Source organism: Solanum stenotomum, chromosome 11, assembly GCF_019186545.1.
Source record: "Solanum stenotomum isolate F172 chromosome 11, ASM1918654v1, whole genome shotgun sequence".
Lineage (NCBI taxonomy): Eukaryota > Viridiplantae > Streptophyta > Magnoliopsida > Solanales > Solanaceae > Solanum > Solanum stenotomum.
Genome location: NC_064292.1, coordinates 31,853,201 through 31,866,984, shown reverse-complemented (window position 1 = coordinate 31,866,984; position 13,784 = coordinate 31,853,201). Strand labels below are relative to the sequence as shown.

The following is a 13,784-nucleotide window of genomic DNA, read 5'->3' as shown; positions in this document are numbered from 1 at the left end:
AGAAGGAACATAAAGCAGTCCGATATTAACATCTAAAAATTCTCTAAACATTGAAGTTTGGCTGTGTCAACAATAGAATGTTGCAAAACCAAAGTCACAAAATGAATTTTATCAAAGATATGCATCAACAAGAAACTAATACCAAGATACGCATGAAAATGAAGATGAATACAGCATAATTAGCTCCTAAAAAGTACAACTTTCGAAAAATCAGGGTAAGGTTGCTCCCATAGCTAGTGGTAGAAAGAATTGAACAGTCAAAGAAGCATAATAGTGAAATGAATATAATAGCAGTTATAGTTACCTCCCATCTAACTAGAGCAATATCCCTATCAATCATCTTTAACAGATGACCACGGGTTCCACTAGGAATGACCAGACCCTCAATACCAGGAAGTTGTAATGGTTGGACCACCATAACAGTCTGAGAAGCATCATTCACAATTGCACAGCTACTGATGTCAACAGGAGATGACAATCCAGTGGACTTGTCGAGAAAATTAAATCTGTTCAAGACGCATACATAATTTCTCATAACACATTCTACAAGCAACATAAATGAAAGGATCCTTCATGATTCCTCGGAAAGAGAAAGTTACTTACACACATTCCGCAGGCCACGCTCCTTCACAAAGTGCAGTTAACAACTGTAAAAGCTCAGCAGTTCTAAATGGGAATTCACCCTCCAAACTGCAAAGAAGGCACCTGATAGGACCATCAACAAAACTTTCCCTATCCCAAAACTGAGTACAGAGGGACTCCTGCACAAAATACGGCAATAGTCACCATGTATTAATGAGAGAACATATGAATTTGAAGGCTCAAAAACACAACAATCATCCAAACCTCCCCTTGATAAATTTTGCAAAGAATATCCAATATCAATTTCAGGTTACCATCCTCCAGCTGCAAAACAGGAAAGGCATGATAATTAAGATGTGTGTGTTCCTTCAAAAAGCAATGAAGTCTTTGAAATTAAATAACCTGGAGATTGATCTCATAAGATGCAATAAATGCTGATAAAAATGTCCGCAAAACACTTCTAAAACCAGTAATAGGACCCTGAAAAAACTAATAAATATCAAAGCAAAGATAAAATGATATAATGCACCACCTGAATATTTTAGAAAGGTAAGATGGGTGAAATATTATTTTCATATAATGAATAAACAAGCAATTCACTCACATCAAAATCCCTCAGTATATCATTTTCAATAATTTCAAGAAAAGAACTCAATGATCCAGCTTCAAAAGCTTGGCGGACATAACCAATATGATCGATCTCCTGAAACAGCATTAAGATATGCAAAACAATGTCAAAACTTTACAGCTATTGGAGAAAGCACAAGCAAGTCAATTACGCAATATGAAGCACAACAGACCATCAGTTTATTGTTTTCTTCTTTTCCTGGAAGAGATGAAATTAGACAGAGAAACACTGCCCATGCCAAAACCAATGGTCCCGATTCATTGTTTTCGAAAACATCAAAAGTGGACACCATAGCATCAATTTCTTCCACCTCCGACAAAGAAAAAGTAACATAACCCTGCCTGATTTTGAAAAAAGGTAGCCATTAAGTCAATAAGGAAATAGGATAAACATACCGAAGCAACAATGCTAAACTGTGAACAGAAAATCTTGAGAGAAGTTGAAGAACCCATAAGAAGATGAGAAAACAAGACGGAGGTTTATAGCTAACCAGTACTATTTGATCTTCCCTCCAATGGGGTCAATCATCCAGCAGAAAAGCCATGCAATTGCCCTCCATAATTAAAAGTAGATATCACACAATTTGCAACATGACTTAGAGAAAAAGCTATTCATACTCCAAAGGAGTTGCACTAGACTGCAGTTCATTGAATCATTCGAGACCATAATTGTGATAGTGATACATCAGTGCATATGATGTGTGAGAATCTTTTAGTTTAATTGATTTCCACTATGAAATGTTGTTTTACTTATTCACAGAAGTGCCAATAATGATAAGCTAGTTTTGGTGAGCTGCTAGTGACATTAAATATAGTTAAAACTCAACAAATATAAAAAGAATATCTTGGACTGGGCGTGCGAGAGGCTGGTTATAGGGGATTCGCGGAGGGGTAGAGGTAGCCGAAGAAGTATTGGGGAGAGATGATTAGACAAGATATGGCGCAGCTTTATATTACCAAGGAGGCGAGGACATGACTCTAGATAGGAAGGAGTGGAGGTTGCGGATTAGGGTAGAGGGATAGTAGGGGTGGAGGGTGTCTTGCCTTGTGAAGGTTTAGGTTTGTTAGTGCATGTCTTAGTACTAGTCGTACCCTTGTAGTTCTTGTCATATGTTATTGTATTTGATTATCAATATTTTACTGTTGTTAGTGTTTTCTTGTGGAGACTTTGCACTGTTTTTGCTTTCTTCATTGTTTTCTTCTTATTCTCCTTGGGTTTGATGCACTTGAGCCGAGATTCTTTCATAAACGGCATTTCTATCTCCACGAGGTAGTGGTAAAGTTTGCATACACTATACCCTCCTCAGACCCCACTTAGTGGGATTTCACTGGGTTTGTTGTTGTTGTTGTTGTTGTTGTTGAACATAAGGACTGGCATAAACAAAAAACATAATAATCTTTAACTGCTCCACAGACAGCACCAAAGTTGATGCAACTCCTGATACGAAGCAATGATCCTAATTGACTTGGCTAATCAAATCCAGGCAGTAGTATTTATTGCTCTCACACGAAGCAATGAGATTCCATAATTGATTTGGCTAATCTAATCTTGGCCAAAGAATTTCACTACAGTACCTCCACTGCTCCACAATAGTTCACCAAATTTAGTTTGTTTAATAGGTCATTCATATGTTGTTTATTAACATATCTAGACCAAATATTTCTCAAAAAAGAAACATATAAAAACATTACTCAAAGTCATTTAGCACATAACCCAGAAACAAAGTCTGTACACCTAATTAATGTTAAGAATGCAAATATTTTCTTTAAAGTATGAAAGCTAAGTTGAAGAAATGGAATGCAAACTGTTAGAACATGGATACGTTTATACAATCCTATTAGAATAGGAATAGGTTTATACAATCCTATTTAGAATAGGAATAGGAATAGGAATACAAATAGAAATAGGCATAGTAAATAGTATCCTACTTGGTAAAGGATTGTATTCTAGTGTCTATAAATAGGGTTTCAATGTAATAATGTAGACACAACAACAATTCAATACTATTCTTTTCCTATATTTCTCACACAAACAACTATGGGAATTTAAAAATAAAGAAGATAGAGATAATGAACCAGAGTTTAATACTGGGTAACTTGCAAGAATTGAGCACGCATTTATTGAGGATGAAATATTACAAAAAGCTAATTTTATATGGAAATCTAAGAGGTAACTAAATATGAAGAGATTTAATGGAGGCAAATGTCTAGAACTTAATGGTTGAAGGAAGGAGACAAAAACACCACGTTTTTCTAGAAAATGGCCAGCTCTCACAAAGATTTAACCATATTGATAACAAGGAAGTTCAAGGGAAGTTATTACTGATCCTAGAGATACAAAAATGGAAATAGTAGGCTACCATCAGGATCTTTATGCTGAAACTGAAACCTGGAGGCCTGAATTCAACATGACAGGAAGGTCTTTCATCACAGAGGAGAAAGAGTGGCTGCAAAGAGACTTTGATGAAACTACAGTGTTGGAAGGGTTGAAACTCTATGTGGCTGATAAAGCCCCTGCATATTTTGTGTATGTTGAACCTTGGGAAGGCATATGATCATGTCAACTGCAACTTCCGAAACTTCATTATGAGAGCATGTGTTATGTATACAGGTGGAGAAATTGGATAAGATATTGAATATCTACAATTAGGCAATTGTTCTTGTGGATGAATGGTAGCCCTTATGGACCTTATGAGGTTTTGGGTAGTTCATGGGGTTCTTCGGTGCCCGACAATGCTCCTCTCTCCTGCAACATGTGCCCTGGTCTCCATAAGACCATTCAAACATGCTCTTCTATCTAAGATCATTCAACTACCATTCATCGCTCTAGAAACCAGTGATAACAGCACAGCAAATTTTACATGATCGACTCCCTCCTCTAAACTTTGAATTTATTGCCATTGTTCTGCAAATTCATGTTACACTGATAATGTTCAGAAGACTTGCAACACTATCTTTTTCGATGATTGAGAATAGATTTCTCTCTGTATGTAGTGCTAGAAGCACTTTTTTCATTGTGTAGTTACCAGTTTCTGGTATAAAGAATTTCAACACTACTTTTAGTTTTGGTGGTTGTGCACTAGCCACTATTCTAGCAAGAGTTCAGCACCAACTTCTACTTTTTTTAAAATAAGCAAATTCAAGTTGGTTTCTCCATGTTGAGTTTGAAAGGACATGTTAGAATATCAAGTGCATATGTATCTAGATTCATACACGCCTGGATTCATTATACTTGAATAAGAAAGATCATAGAGAATATTCTACAGGACACTATATAATATTGTATATTTAATTACAAATATTACACTTACCTAAGCTTAAACAGAGAGATGCTTATGTATCATACTCTACATAATCCAAAATTCATATTTCTTGAGCACCTTTGGTACATTATTACTCAAGCCAATGAGAAGCTTTTTATATTCCACATGTAATAGCAGAATAATACGAAATATTGGAAGAGGGTGGAAAACTAGAAACATTAGTATTCCTTTTAGTGTGGTCTTTGGAGAAACATTATGCAGTGGTGAGAGGATCTAAGTGGTAATATAACTTTCAAGACATGGGAAAGAAGTAGGCTTAATTATTGGGAGCACATGTGGTGTAGGTATAACATTCAGAGATTACTTTTTAAAAAATTGAAATAACTTGGAAGGTCATTTTTGGAAATTTTCATAAAATTACAGTTTTACCCCTCCCTATAATTGCCCCGGGTCATTTTTTATCAATCGGTGAAGTTGGTTTGGGAATTTTGGAGCTATTCATTAACTACAGTTGTTTAGTTGACAGGTAATTTTAAATAATTAATTTGATTGATGGTTAATGGACTAAAATATATTGTTAATTTATTTAATACCCTATATCACTTGGCCCATATTTATTAAAATGAGTTAGTGGGGTTAGTCACTTTTAGTACATAATTATTTTACAAGGGAAACAAGGGGAAAAGGTCTGGAGAATACCACCCCCGTCATCGACACGAACACTTGACACAGGTAATTGCTACGTCTAAATCTTTCCTTTCAACTATTTTGATGGTCAATTAACTATGACTGCCAGCAATTAGTATTGGCCATTATTTGGCAATGATTGAAAGTGGCAATATAATGGATTCAAATTGGGTTAAGCTTTCTGTTTGGTACTGGTTACATATTATTGTTAATATTGAGTTTTTTTCTTATGTTCATCACATAATGATTCGAGTTTTGACATATTGAGATAGGTAATTAAATATTGGGGGTATGATATTATATGAAAACTATTAGGGTTGCAGTGTTTGGAGAAATTAAGACTAAACCCTAGGTTTGAAATTTAGGAAATATGAGATTTGACCTATTGGTTGGCATCAAGATTTAGGAACTTGGTTATAGAGTTAGGTGAGTTTTTGGGTCAAGGCTAAAACATACAGTAATATGCTAAAACATGAAGAAAATGGCCATTTTGTTTTTGCACTGCAGGATGGCTGCAGATCTGTGGAACATGTTCATTTGTATACTCGGGGTTAACTGGACAATGCCCAGAAACACTTTTGAGGTACTAACACGCTGGCAAGGAATTGGGAAGAGAGGATTAAAGGGAGATTGGTGGAAAAATGTACCTTCTTGCATTTGGTGGACACTATGGAAAGAAAGGAATGGAAGGTGCTTTGAAGGGAGGACTAGCAGTGCCTAGACGATCAAGATGAGATGCCTTAGTCTTTTGTTTTTTTGGTGTAAGCCAGATTTAGTGGGGGAAGCAGATAGTTTAGTAAAGTTTATAGGACAATTGTAAATTTTTGAAAATTTGGTTTTGGACTTGAGAATGATGGCACCCCCGAGGGGTTTGTAAATCCCTCCTCGTCAATTTCTTGATGAGGTCTTTTGTGTGAATACAAAGTTACCTATTTCAAAAAAATACAGTAATATGGGTGTGGTTAGTTTCAAAATTTTATTGTGATTACTTATTTGAATAAATTGCATTGATTTGGAAGCACAACGAAACGGGAAGGCTCAAGTCCCGGAGTGATTGTTCGATTATTTGAGGCAAGTGGATTTCTCGACCCTTGTTAAGTGTATAGAATCGTGTATTTCTTTATGGTATGTGTTGGGGAGTAATGGAACTTGGTGATGGGTTGACTTGTTCATATTAAATGATCCTAATGATGAAAAAGGGGTAATAAAGACAACTTCCACGGTTTGGTTTGGTGTATTACAAATAACATGCATTGCATAATTTCTAAAAATAATTGTTTTCAAAGATACCCTCCATATTTATACACTTTCAGGGGAAATTGTATCTTTAACCATGCATTAGCATGCATTAATAAACTTGATATAGTTAAGACCTGGTTTGTTATGTATTAGTTATACATAGGATAGTACCAAAAAGGGTGTATAACTAATTTTTACATAGGTTGAAAAAGTGTATCAAACAAGGGAATAGTAATACCAAACCTAATACTGCATTATTTTCTCTAGTAACTATTATCAAATGACCCCTTTGTGTATATTGGAGTTTTTCCCCATCGTTAATGAATTTACTCCTTACTTGACTAAAAAAAGTACAACAGTAATAGTAAGCATGGAGCTAATGAACTGTTAACAACAACCTGAACGGAGTTTCATCATGAACCATCTGCAAAAGATTTTCCAAATCCAAAGTTTCTATGAGGATAAGCAGCAGCTGCAGTTTGGCATGATAAATAGAGGAAACTGCTTCAGCAGATACAGCCAACTTCCCAAAATTATAAGAATTTGAAATGAATCCCTGAAATAAATTGTGCTAGAATCAGCAAATACGCAAGTCTAAGAGATAATAACTCCAACTGAAATTTCAAGGAAGTACCTCATAAAGTGAGCACAATTTTTTCCACAGTTCACCCGTGCAGGGGCAGAACTCGTAAAATATGAGGAAAAGAACATCCAATACAAGATTGTCTTCAATTACTATTTCTTCAGCCCACAAAGTATAAAGGTCAACATCCTATGCATGAGAAGGCAGGTACTTCAATCTATGAAATGATTAACAAGAACGGATTGCACTAAAAATGAAAACAAAGAAGAAAGTACGAACTAGAACTCTGATATATAGCATTTAGACGATGATGGAGTCTATCTAAAATGCTGAAACCTTGTCACCAAGCTAATTCAGCCATTCATGCAATAAGACAGAAAACTAAAATTTATCTAATGCAACCAATAAATTAGAATTTCTAATTAAGAAGAGTAGCTTATGTGGGAAACAAAGTACAGAACTGTTTTGACATGGCTTCCAAATTAACATTCGCATGTTTCCCTTGATGTCCTTGGAGCAACAAGGACATTATCTCCAAATTCATTTAGTAGAAAGTCATAGAAGTCCAGATCTCACATTTGCTTCCAAGTTTCTTCAATCCTCACCTTTTACTTGTTGCTTCATAAGTTCTTTTTACTTCATATTAATGCATCCCGATCCAACAGTGCACGCCTTTCTTTTTTCTTTTTTCTTTTTCTCTTTGATAGGTAAAAATGTATTCCTTTCTAATACACAAGTATGTATATTATTATCTTATTAGTAGAGAAGGGATTATGAAAATTGGGTGATTGTGCAGAGAAAGTCACCTTCGAAGGTGAAGTTTCACTCTTGTTTTCCTTCCTCTCCTATAACGCACACATTTATTCTTGTTTTCCTTTTCTTAGTGCGGATGAAAGGCCAAGAAACCACTCTTAGTGGCTCATACATCCATAACTATCTATCATTAAGTTCTTAAATGAGCCAAGGGTCTTTCGAAAACAGTCTCTCTACCTCAACGAGGTAGTGGTAAGGTCTGCGTACACTCTACCCTCTCCAAACCCCACTTAATGGAACTTCACTGGGTATGTTGTTGTTTCTGTATTAAGTTCTTAAATTAGCCACTTCAGAGACTTGTCAAATTATCCAATCCCTTAAAGCCCATCCCATGCATGCACAAACTTGCCCAGCACTTTTGATCACCACATCCTGAGTTGAAGTCACACAAACTCAATCCTGAACACCGAATACAAAACATAGTTACCATGTTCTCAGGAAAGTTAGAGTGTAGATTCTCCTGCAGGACAGAAAAGAATTTCCTGTCCAGTCCATCAGAAATCAATTTCTGTGCCTCATCTACAATAAACGAATCTTGAGATCTTGTCGCGATATATACTGCATTAGGAGACGAATAAGATAAGTAATACATGAATTTATATAATGCATAAACAAGTATGGTGGAGACATGTTATAGAAACAAAAAGTAATCAAAGAAAAGATATGTAATTTTCAAACAAATGTGTATATGCATAAAAACAAGTACGGTACAGACATGTTATAGAAACAAAAAGTAATAAAAGAAAATAGATGTAATTTTCAGATAAATTTATATGCATAAACAATTATGGTGGAGACATGTTATAGAAACAAAAAGGAATAAAAGAAAATAGATCTAATTTTTAATAAATTGATACATGTACATCGGAATCTAAGCCAAGCATCTAAGAGTCAGAAAAAAAAAACGAGATTGAAGAAACAATCAAACAGATCATTGATAAGGACTCTCAGCTCTATGTTGGCATTAAAACATTGAAAATATCAAACTATGACAACAGTCTCAAATGACGATAAATTTGTATTGTGAATTCGAAAAGAGATTTTCAGCTCATTTGTACTCCAATCAAAAAACAATAATTTCATGAGATAGAAGCAACAATTGGTACTTGAATGGAATCTCGCAGAAAGCTGTTTTTTTCTTTTGAAGAACACTTCACTAGAAATCCCAAAATAAGCTGATGGAGTACATTCTATACTAATATAACTTACAACTGAAAATTAAAGGGAAAAGGTGACAAGAAAACATCAGCCTCTCCTGAAATCAGGCCTAATATCCATGTCAACGCACAAGTACTTTAAGTGTTCTTATAGGGCAGCCATGTTGCTGAGTTATCATTTTTCTCAACAGCAAAATATTGTCCCTCTAACAAAGACAAGGGGACACTACATAATTCAATGTCCAAAATTTAAGACAATACTCAAGAATCAAAGCATTTCTTGTTGCACATATTCTACCAGTACAATTTAACGCTATGGAAGCAATTGTTTACTCAAGTTTAAGTGATACCTTCCAAAGATGGGTGCCACTGAGACATAAAGGTAAGTTTTATAGAGTAGGTGTTAGATCGACTATCTTTAAGAAGCAGAGTGTTGGTCAGTCAAGAATTCACATGTGCAGAAAATGAATGTAGCAGAGATGAGGACGCATAGAAGGATATGTGAGAACACTAGGAGAGATAAGATTAGGAATAAAGATATATGGGGCAAAGTGAGAGTTGCCTCAATGGTAGATAAATGCGGGAAGCGAGGTTGAGATGGTTCAGACATATTAAGAGCAGATGAAAAAACACAGAAGCCCTAGTAAGGAAGTGCCAGAGTTGGCAGTGATAGGTCTAAAGAGAGATAGAGGTAGATTGGGGAAGAATTGGGGAGAGGTGTTCAAATATGACATGGCACATCTTCAGCTCACACAGGACATGACCATACATAAGAAAGCATTGACGTAGAGAATTAAGGTAGAGAGTTAGTAGGTAGAGAGTTGTAGCTTAATGCACCTTGCCTACTCCACTTGCATTACTATTAGAATTATCTTATTCTACAATTGTATCCTTGTTGTTTCTTTTACTTGAGTTATCTTTACTATTTTTGTTGTCAGTACTTTCCTTTTGTAGAGTATTTCACTGTAACTTTTGCTCTTGTATTTGTCAAACCTACTTTTGAAAATGCTTTTCTTGAGTTGAGTCCCTAGACCCCACGTGTGGGATCACGCTAATATGTTATACCATTCAGAACTTGTAATTGAACACTTAAGTGTACCAAAATGCTAGCATGAAAGAGTGCACAATAAAATCAAGGAAAAACTAAACAGCGTCCTTGAAGGTTTGTTTGTGGTGCGCTTAAGCTTGAATTCAAGTTCATTGCAAGTTGGACACTTCCCACACTTTGACAACAGTCAAATGCAAGCACCAAGGTTCAATTCATCATCCACGATTTTGTCTTGAATGACGAAAGAGCTAGCACTAAACAATAAGTACAGCTACCAAAAATAATATGTTAAGTGTCCTGCAAACCTTTTTCCTTTTCAAAAGGAAGAGTTATGCGAACGTTATTTTAATGAATGTTAGTAATCACAAAAAAAATTATAGTTTTAGCATAAGAAAGACCTACAACCTCTTGGAATCAATGCAGACTTAGCAAATGATAGGGTGTAGTGGATGAAAGTTTATATATGTGATACCAATTAATTGGGAATATATTTTTTAGTCATGTTTTTTTTTAAACTGGTAACTTTAGTCTATATATCCACAGGTATACTTCAACAAAAGTGTAGTTCTCCTTCAAAAGTGTTACAACTTACCAAGAAAACAGTCTTAGTCTAGATTGTTGCCTGTAAACAATCTAGCACATCAAAGATGTCTTCTGTCCTAGTTAATATATCTTATTTACACCAAAAAGAGGACAGAGCTAAGCAATTCATCTTGATCTTCTGTAAGCTATTCTGCCCATTTTCAAAACCCCTGTTGTTTCTCTCTTTCCAGATTATCCACCAAATACATGCTAGATTGTCCGCCAAATACATGCTGGGACAAGTTTCCATCTCTTCTCCTTATCAGAAGCATTGTCATCTCTATTCCAGCTGCTCAGGACTCCTTTAATGCTCCCTGGTTTCACCCATCTTATCCCCTTTAGACAGATGAACATTCTCCATAATTGTTCTGCATGTTATTACGTTTACTCTAGGCCCTATGCTTTCTAGCAGTTTTAGCTCTAGAGATTCTTATGCCAATATAATATACAGAACTTCTGGTACTTTTGATTATTATTTTGTACTATATTGGACTGAGATGAATTTAAATAGGGAACATGTTCAGTAATTTTTCATAGAATTGATCACAACTTGTTTGGGATTGAGGCGTAGTGGTTATTATTTTTGTTGTAAACTTGTTTATAAATATGAATTAAAAACATAAAACTACATCGTTGCATCCAAATCAAAATCATCAAATGATTTTTGAACTTGATTGACAACGATTTTTACTTAACATTTTTCACTTAATTGTCCTGATTAAAAGATAAGCATACTTCACTTAATTGTACTTTTTGATCTTTTTTATTTTTAATAAAATCAAATATCATATCATTAATATCAAACAAAGCAGGTGTCATAAACTATTTACAGCAAGTGTAAGTGGTTATATTAATATATTTGCAACTATAGTTATTTTCTTGCATTACATATATTTTATTTCTATTTATTTCGTTCCTCTACACCTTTTTTTAACTAACTCACATTTTGATTGCATTTTACTCCATTTTCACCTTCAACAACACCAGAACTAAGTTTAGAACAACATCAACGTGCTTCTCAGCATTTTCACATCACAGTGTAGCAGCACAATGAACAAAGATTTCATTAAAATGACCCTAAAATATCTGGCTACAATTGATATACAAAATTTAGAGCACAAATTAATAGTCTCAACTAAATATTTCAGCCTAGGAAATTACCAAATGTTGTTGAAAAGTATAACTCATATATGAAACACTGCAAGGACTGTGCAGAACCTATGCACCTCCTATTACAGTTGTTTAAAAATAACAATGCAATAAGTAACAACCAAACAGAAGAAAGACTCACAAGCTTGCATAATTATATGACGCGTGCACTTCATTAAACATTGGCGTTCCAAATAATACTGAAGCATAACCTGGATAACAACAATAAAAAGAAGAAAATGAAACAAAAGAGAACTTGTACAAACATCTCCTGCAACAAATAGTTCAACACAATGAATGAGGCACTACTACATTCTTAAAATTAAATTTCAAGTGAACTGTACTTTGTTGCAAAGGCATGGCTGGACCAACAAGGACCACTGTTGAAGTAAATTACCATGTGTCACTTTGTTCACCTGAAATTCTCAATACTGCAGGACTTGGGTGGGGCTTGGGTGTGGGTGTGGGTGTGGGTGTGGGCTTGGGCTATAGCAGTGGGGATAGATATAGACATGTTTCCTGTTTATACCTCAACAAGCTAGAAGTTCTTTTTCTTTTTCTGATGACTGAGAAATCTGTTTGGGGCCAACCCTACCCCCTCTTCCCTTCTCCACTTAAATATCAGGCTTAGTTCACATGGCGCAGAGCTCAAGCCTGTGACCTCACAAGTCCCTCAACCTTAGGCACTGAACTAAGCCACGGAGGCGAAGCGACAAGCTAGAAGTTATTATTCCACGCAATATTAATAAAAACTGTTTCCTCCAAAATATAGTATGAGTAGCATTAGAGAATGAAAGAGCAAGGGAATTCTGTCACTAACCAAATGAGGAAGCTCGTGAAATACACCATCAGCAACGATACTTTTTTGATTAATGGTTCTATCAACAAGAATATATGACTGCACCTCATCCAAACACTGCAAAAATATGAGGATTTAGCCCCTTACAACAATTACCTAAATAAGGGCAAGATGTAGAATAATAGTAATGGTGATCCATGTCAAACAGAAAAAAGTTAGAATAAAACAACTTTCTGTATTGAAAAGCGACTACAGGCCAACCACGCAACAATATGATTTGAGTACCGAACATTGCATATGGTCCAGAAAAAGTAGAGTTTTACCAAAGCAGAACTAATTTTCAAGGCTGCTTCTTTTTTATCAGCTTCTACAGTAATCTGGTGTAGACCAATCTTCAGTCGGCTGGCATCTAAAGCCTCCCTTGATTTCAGGTTTGGTGGCTTAAATAGTGAAACTGTGTCCAGAAACCATGCATGATTTACCTTTATCTTCTTCTCCTGAGTAATAAAAATAAGATATTAATAGCTGCACTACATAGCAGAACATTGATTTTCTAATGCAAATTTCAGTTCCACCAAAAACCATTTCCCTATGATTTCAAAAACAAAAAAAACAAAAATTGCTACTCTAATTACCAGAGGAGGAGGGAGGTCAGAGGAGGGAGAAACAGATTCGAGTTCAGCGAGCAAGTGTGGGAAGGGGTCCCACCAAAGCGAAGCATCAACAATCTTGGTGGTGCTTCTTCTTGAAGCTTCATCATTAGCTTCTGTAGTTGTGGCCATTGGAGTAACTAGAAACCCTAGCAAACCAATTCTTCCAACCCGCGCTTTTCTTCGTTCGAATTTGAGAGCACAAGAGTCACGGCGCAGGGTTTTATGAGCAACCACCACCTGCCAGCCAACAAGCTCAGGGTTTTACCCTTTTATTTTTATTTATATATATATACTAAGTAATTTACCGTGCAAAATAAATAATTTTTCTAAGTTTTTGAACAGCTTTTCAATAATTGACTGTTATAAGAAAAAAAAAAAGTAAATTTTAGTAGGTTTTAAGAACATTTCAACATAAATTAAAGGGAAAAGGGATAAATATACCCCCGAACTATTATAAATGGTATGTCAATATCCTCCGTTATACTTTAAGGTTGAATATAGGCCGAAAAGGGGTAAAAAATTATATATAAAATAAGTTCAGGGGGTAATAGAACCTTAGTAAATGTTAAGTGTGTCTCAGGGATTTTGGGCATAGGCTGGGG

General features: G+C 35.4%; 1 protein-coding gene across 5 annotated transcripts in view; it reads right to left on the bottom strand.

Annotated features, from left to right (window-relative positions):
• The window catches only part of LOC125844801 (uncharacterized), a 77,124-nt gene extending 63,699 nt beyond the window's left edge, over positions 1 to 13,425 (bottom strand). For 3 of the 5 annotated variants that reach the window (XR_007444192.1, XM_049524136.1, XM_049524139.1), the window contains exons 1-13: positions 13,165 to 13,425; positions 12,853 to 13,026; positions 12,551 to 12,646; positions 11,873 to 11,942; positions 8,222 to 8,352; positions 7,033 to 7,170; positions 6,797 to 6,954; positions 1,383 to 1,551; positions 1,187 to 1,285; positions 985 to 1,071; positions 847 to 906; positions 604 to 761; positions 305 to 506 (exon numbers count right to left, since the gene is read on the bottom strand). Coding sequence is in view for 4 of the 5 variants with exons in the window: in XM_049524136.1 (XP_049380093.1) it covers positions 305 to 506; positions 604 to 761; positions 847 to 906; positions 985 to 1,071; positions 1,187 to 1,285; positions 1,383 to 1,551; positions 6,797 to 6,954; positions 7,033 to 7,170; positions 8,222 to 8,352; positions 11,873 to 11,942; positions 12,551 to 12,646; positions 12,853 to 13,026; positions 13,165 to 13,311 (1,689 nt within the window). In the remaining variant the exon portion in view is untranslated. The remainder of the gene's footprint in view (positions 1 to 304; positions 507 to 603; positions 762 to 846; positions 907 to 984; positions 1,072 to 1,186; positions 1,286 to 1,382; positions 1,552 to 6,796; positions 6,955 to 7,032; positions 7,171 to 8,221; positions 8,353 to 11,872; positions 11,943 to 12,550; positions 12,647 to 12,852; positions 13,027 to 13,164) is intronic. The other 2 variants (XM_049524137.1, XM_049524140.1) reach the window with 1 other exon arrangement.
• Positions 13,426 to 13,784: the final 359 nt, after the last annotated feature.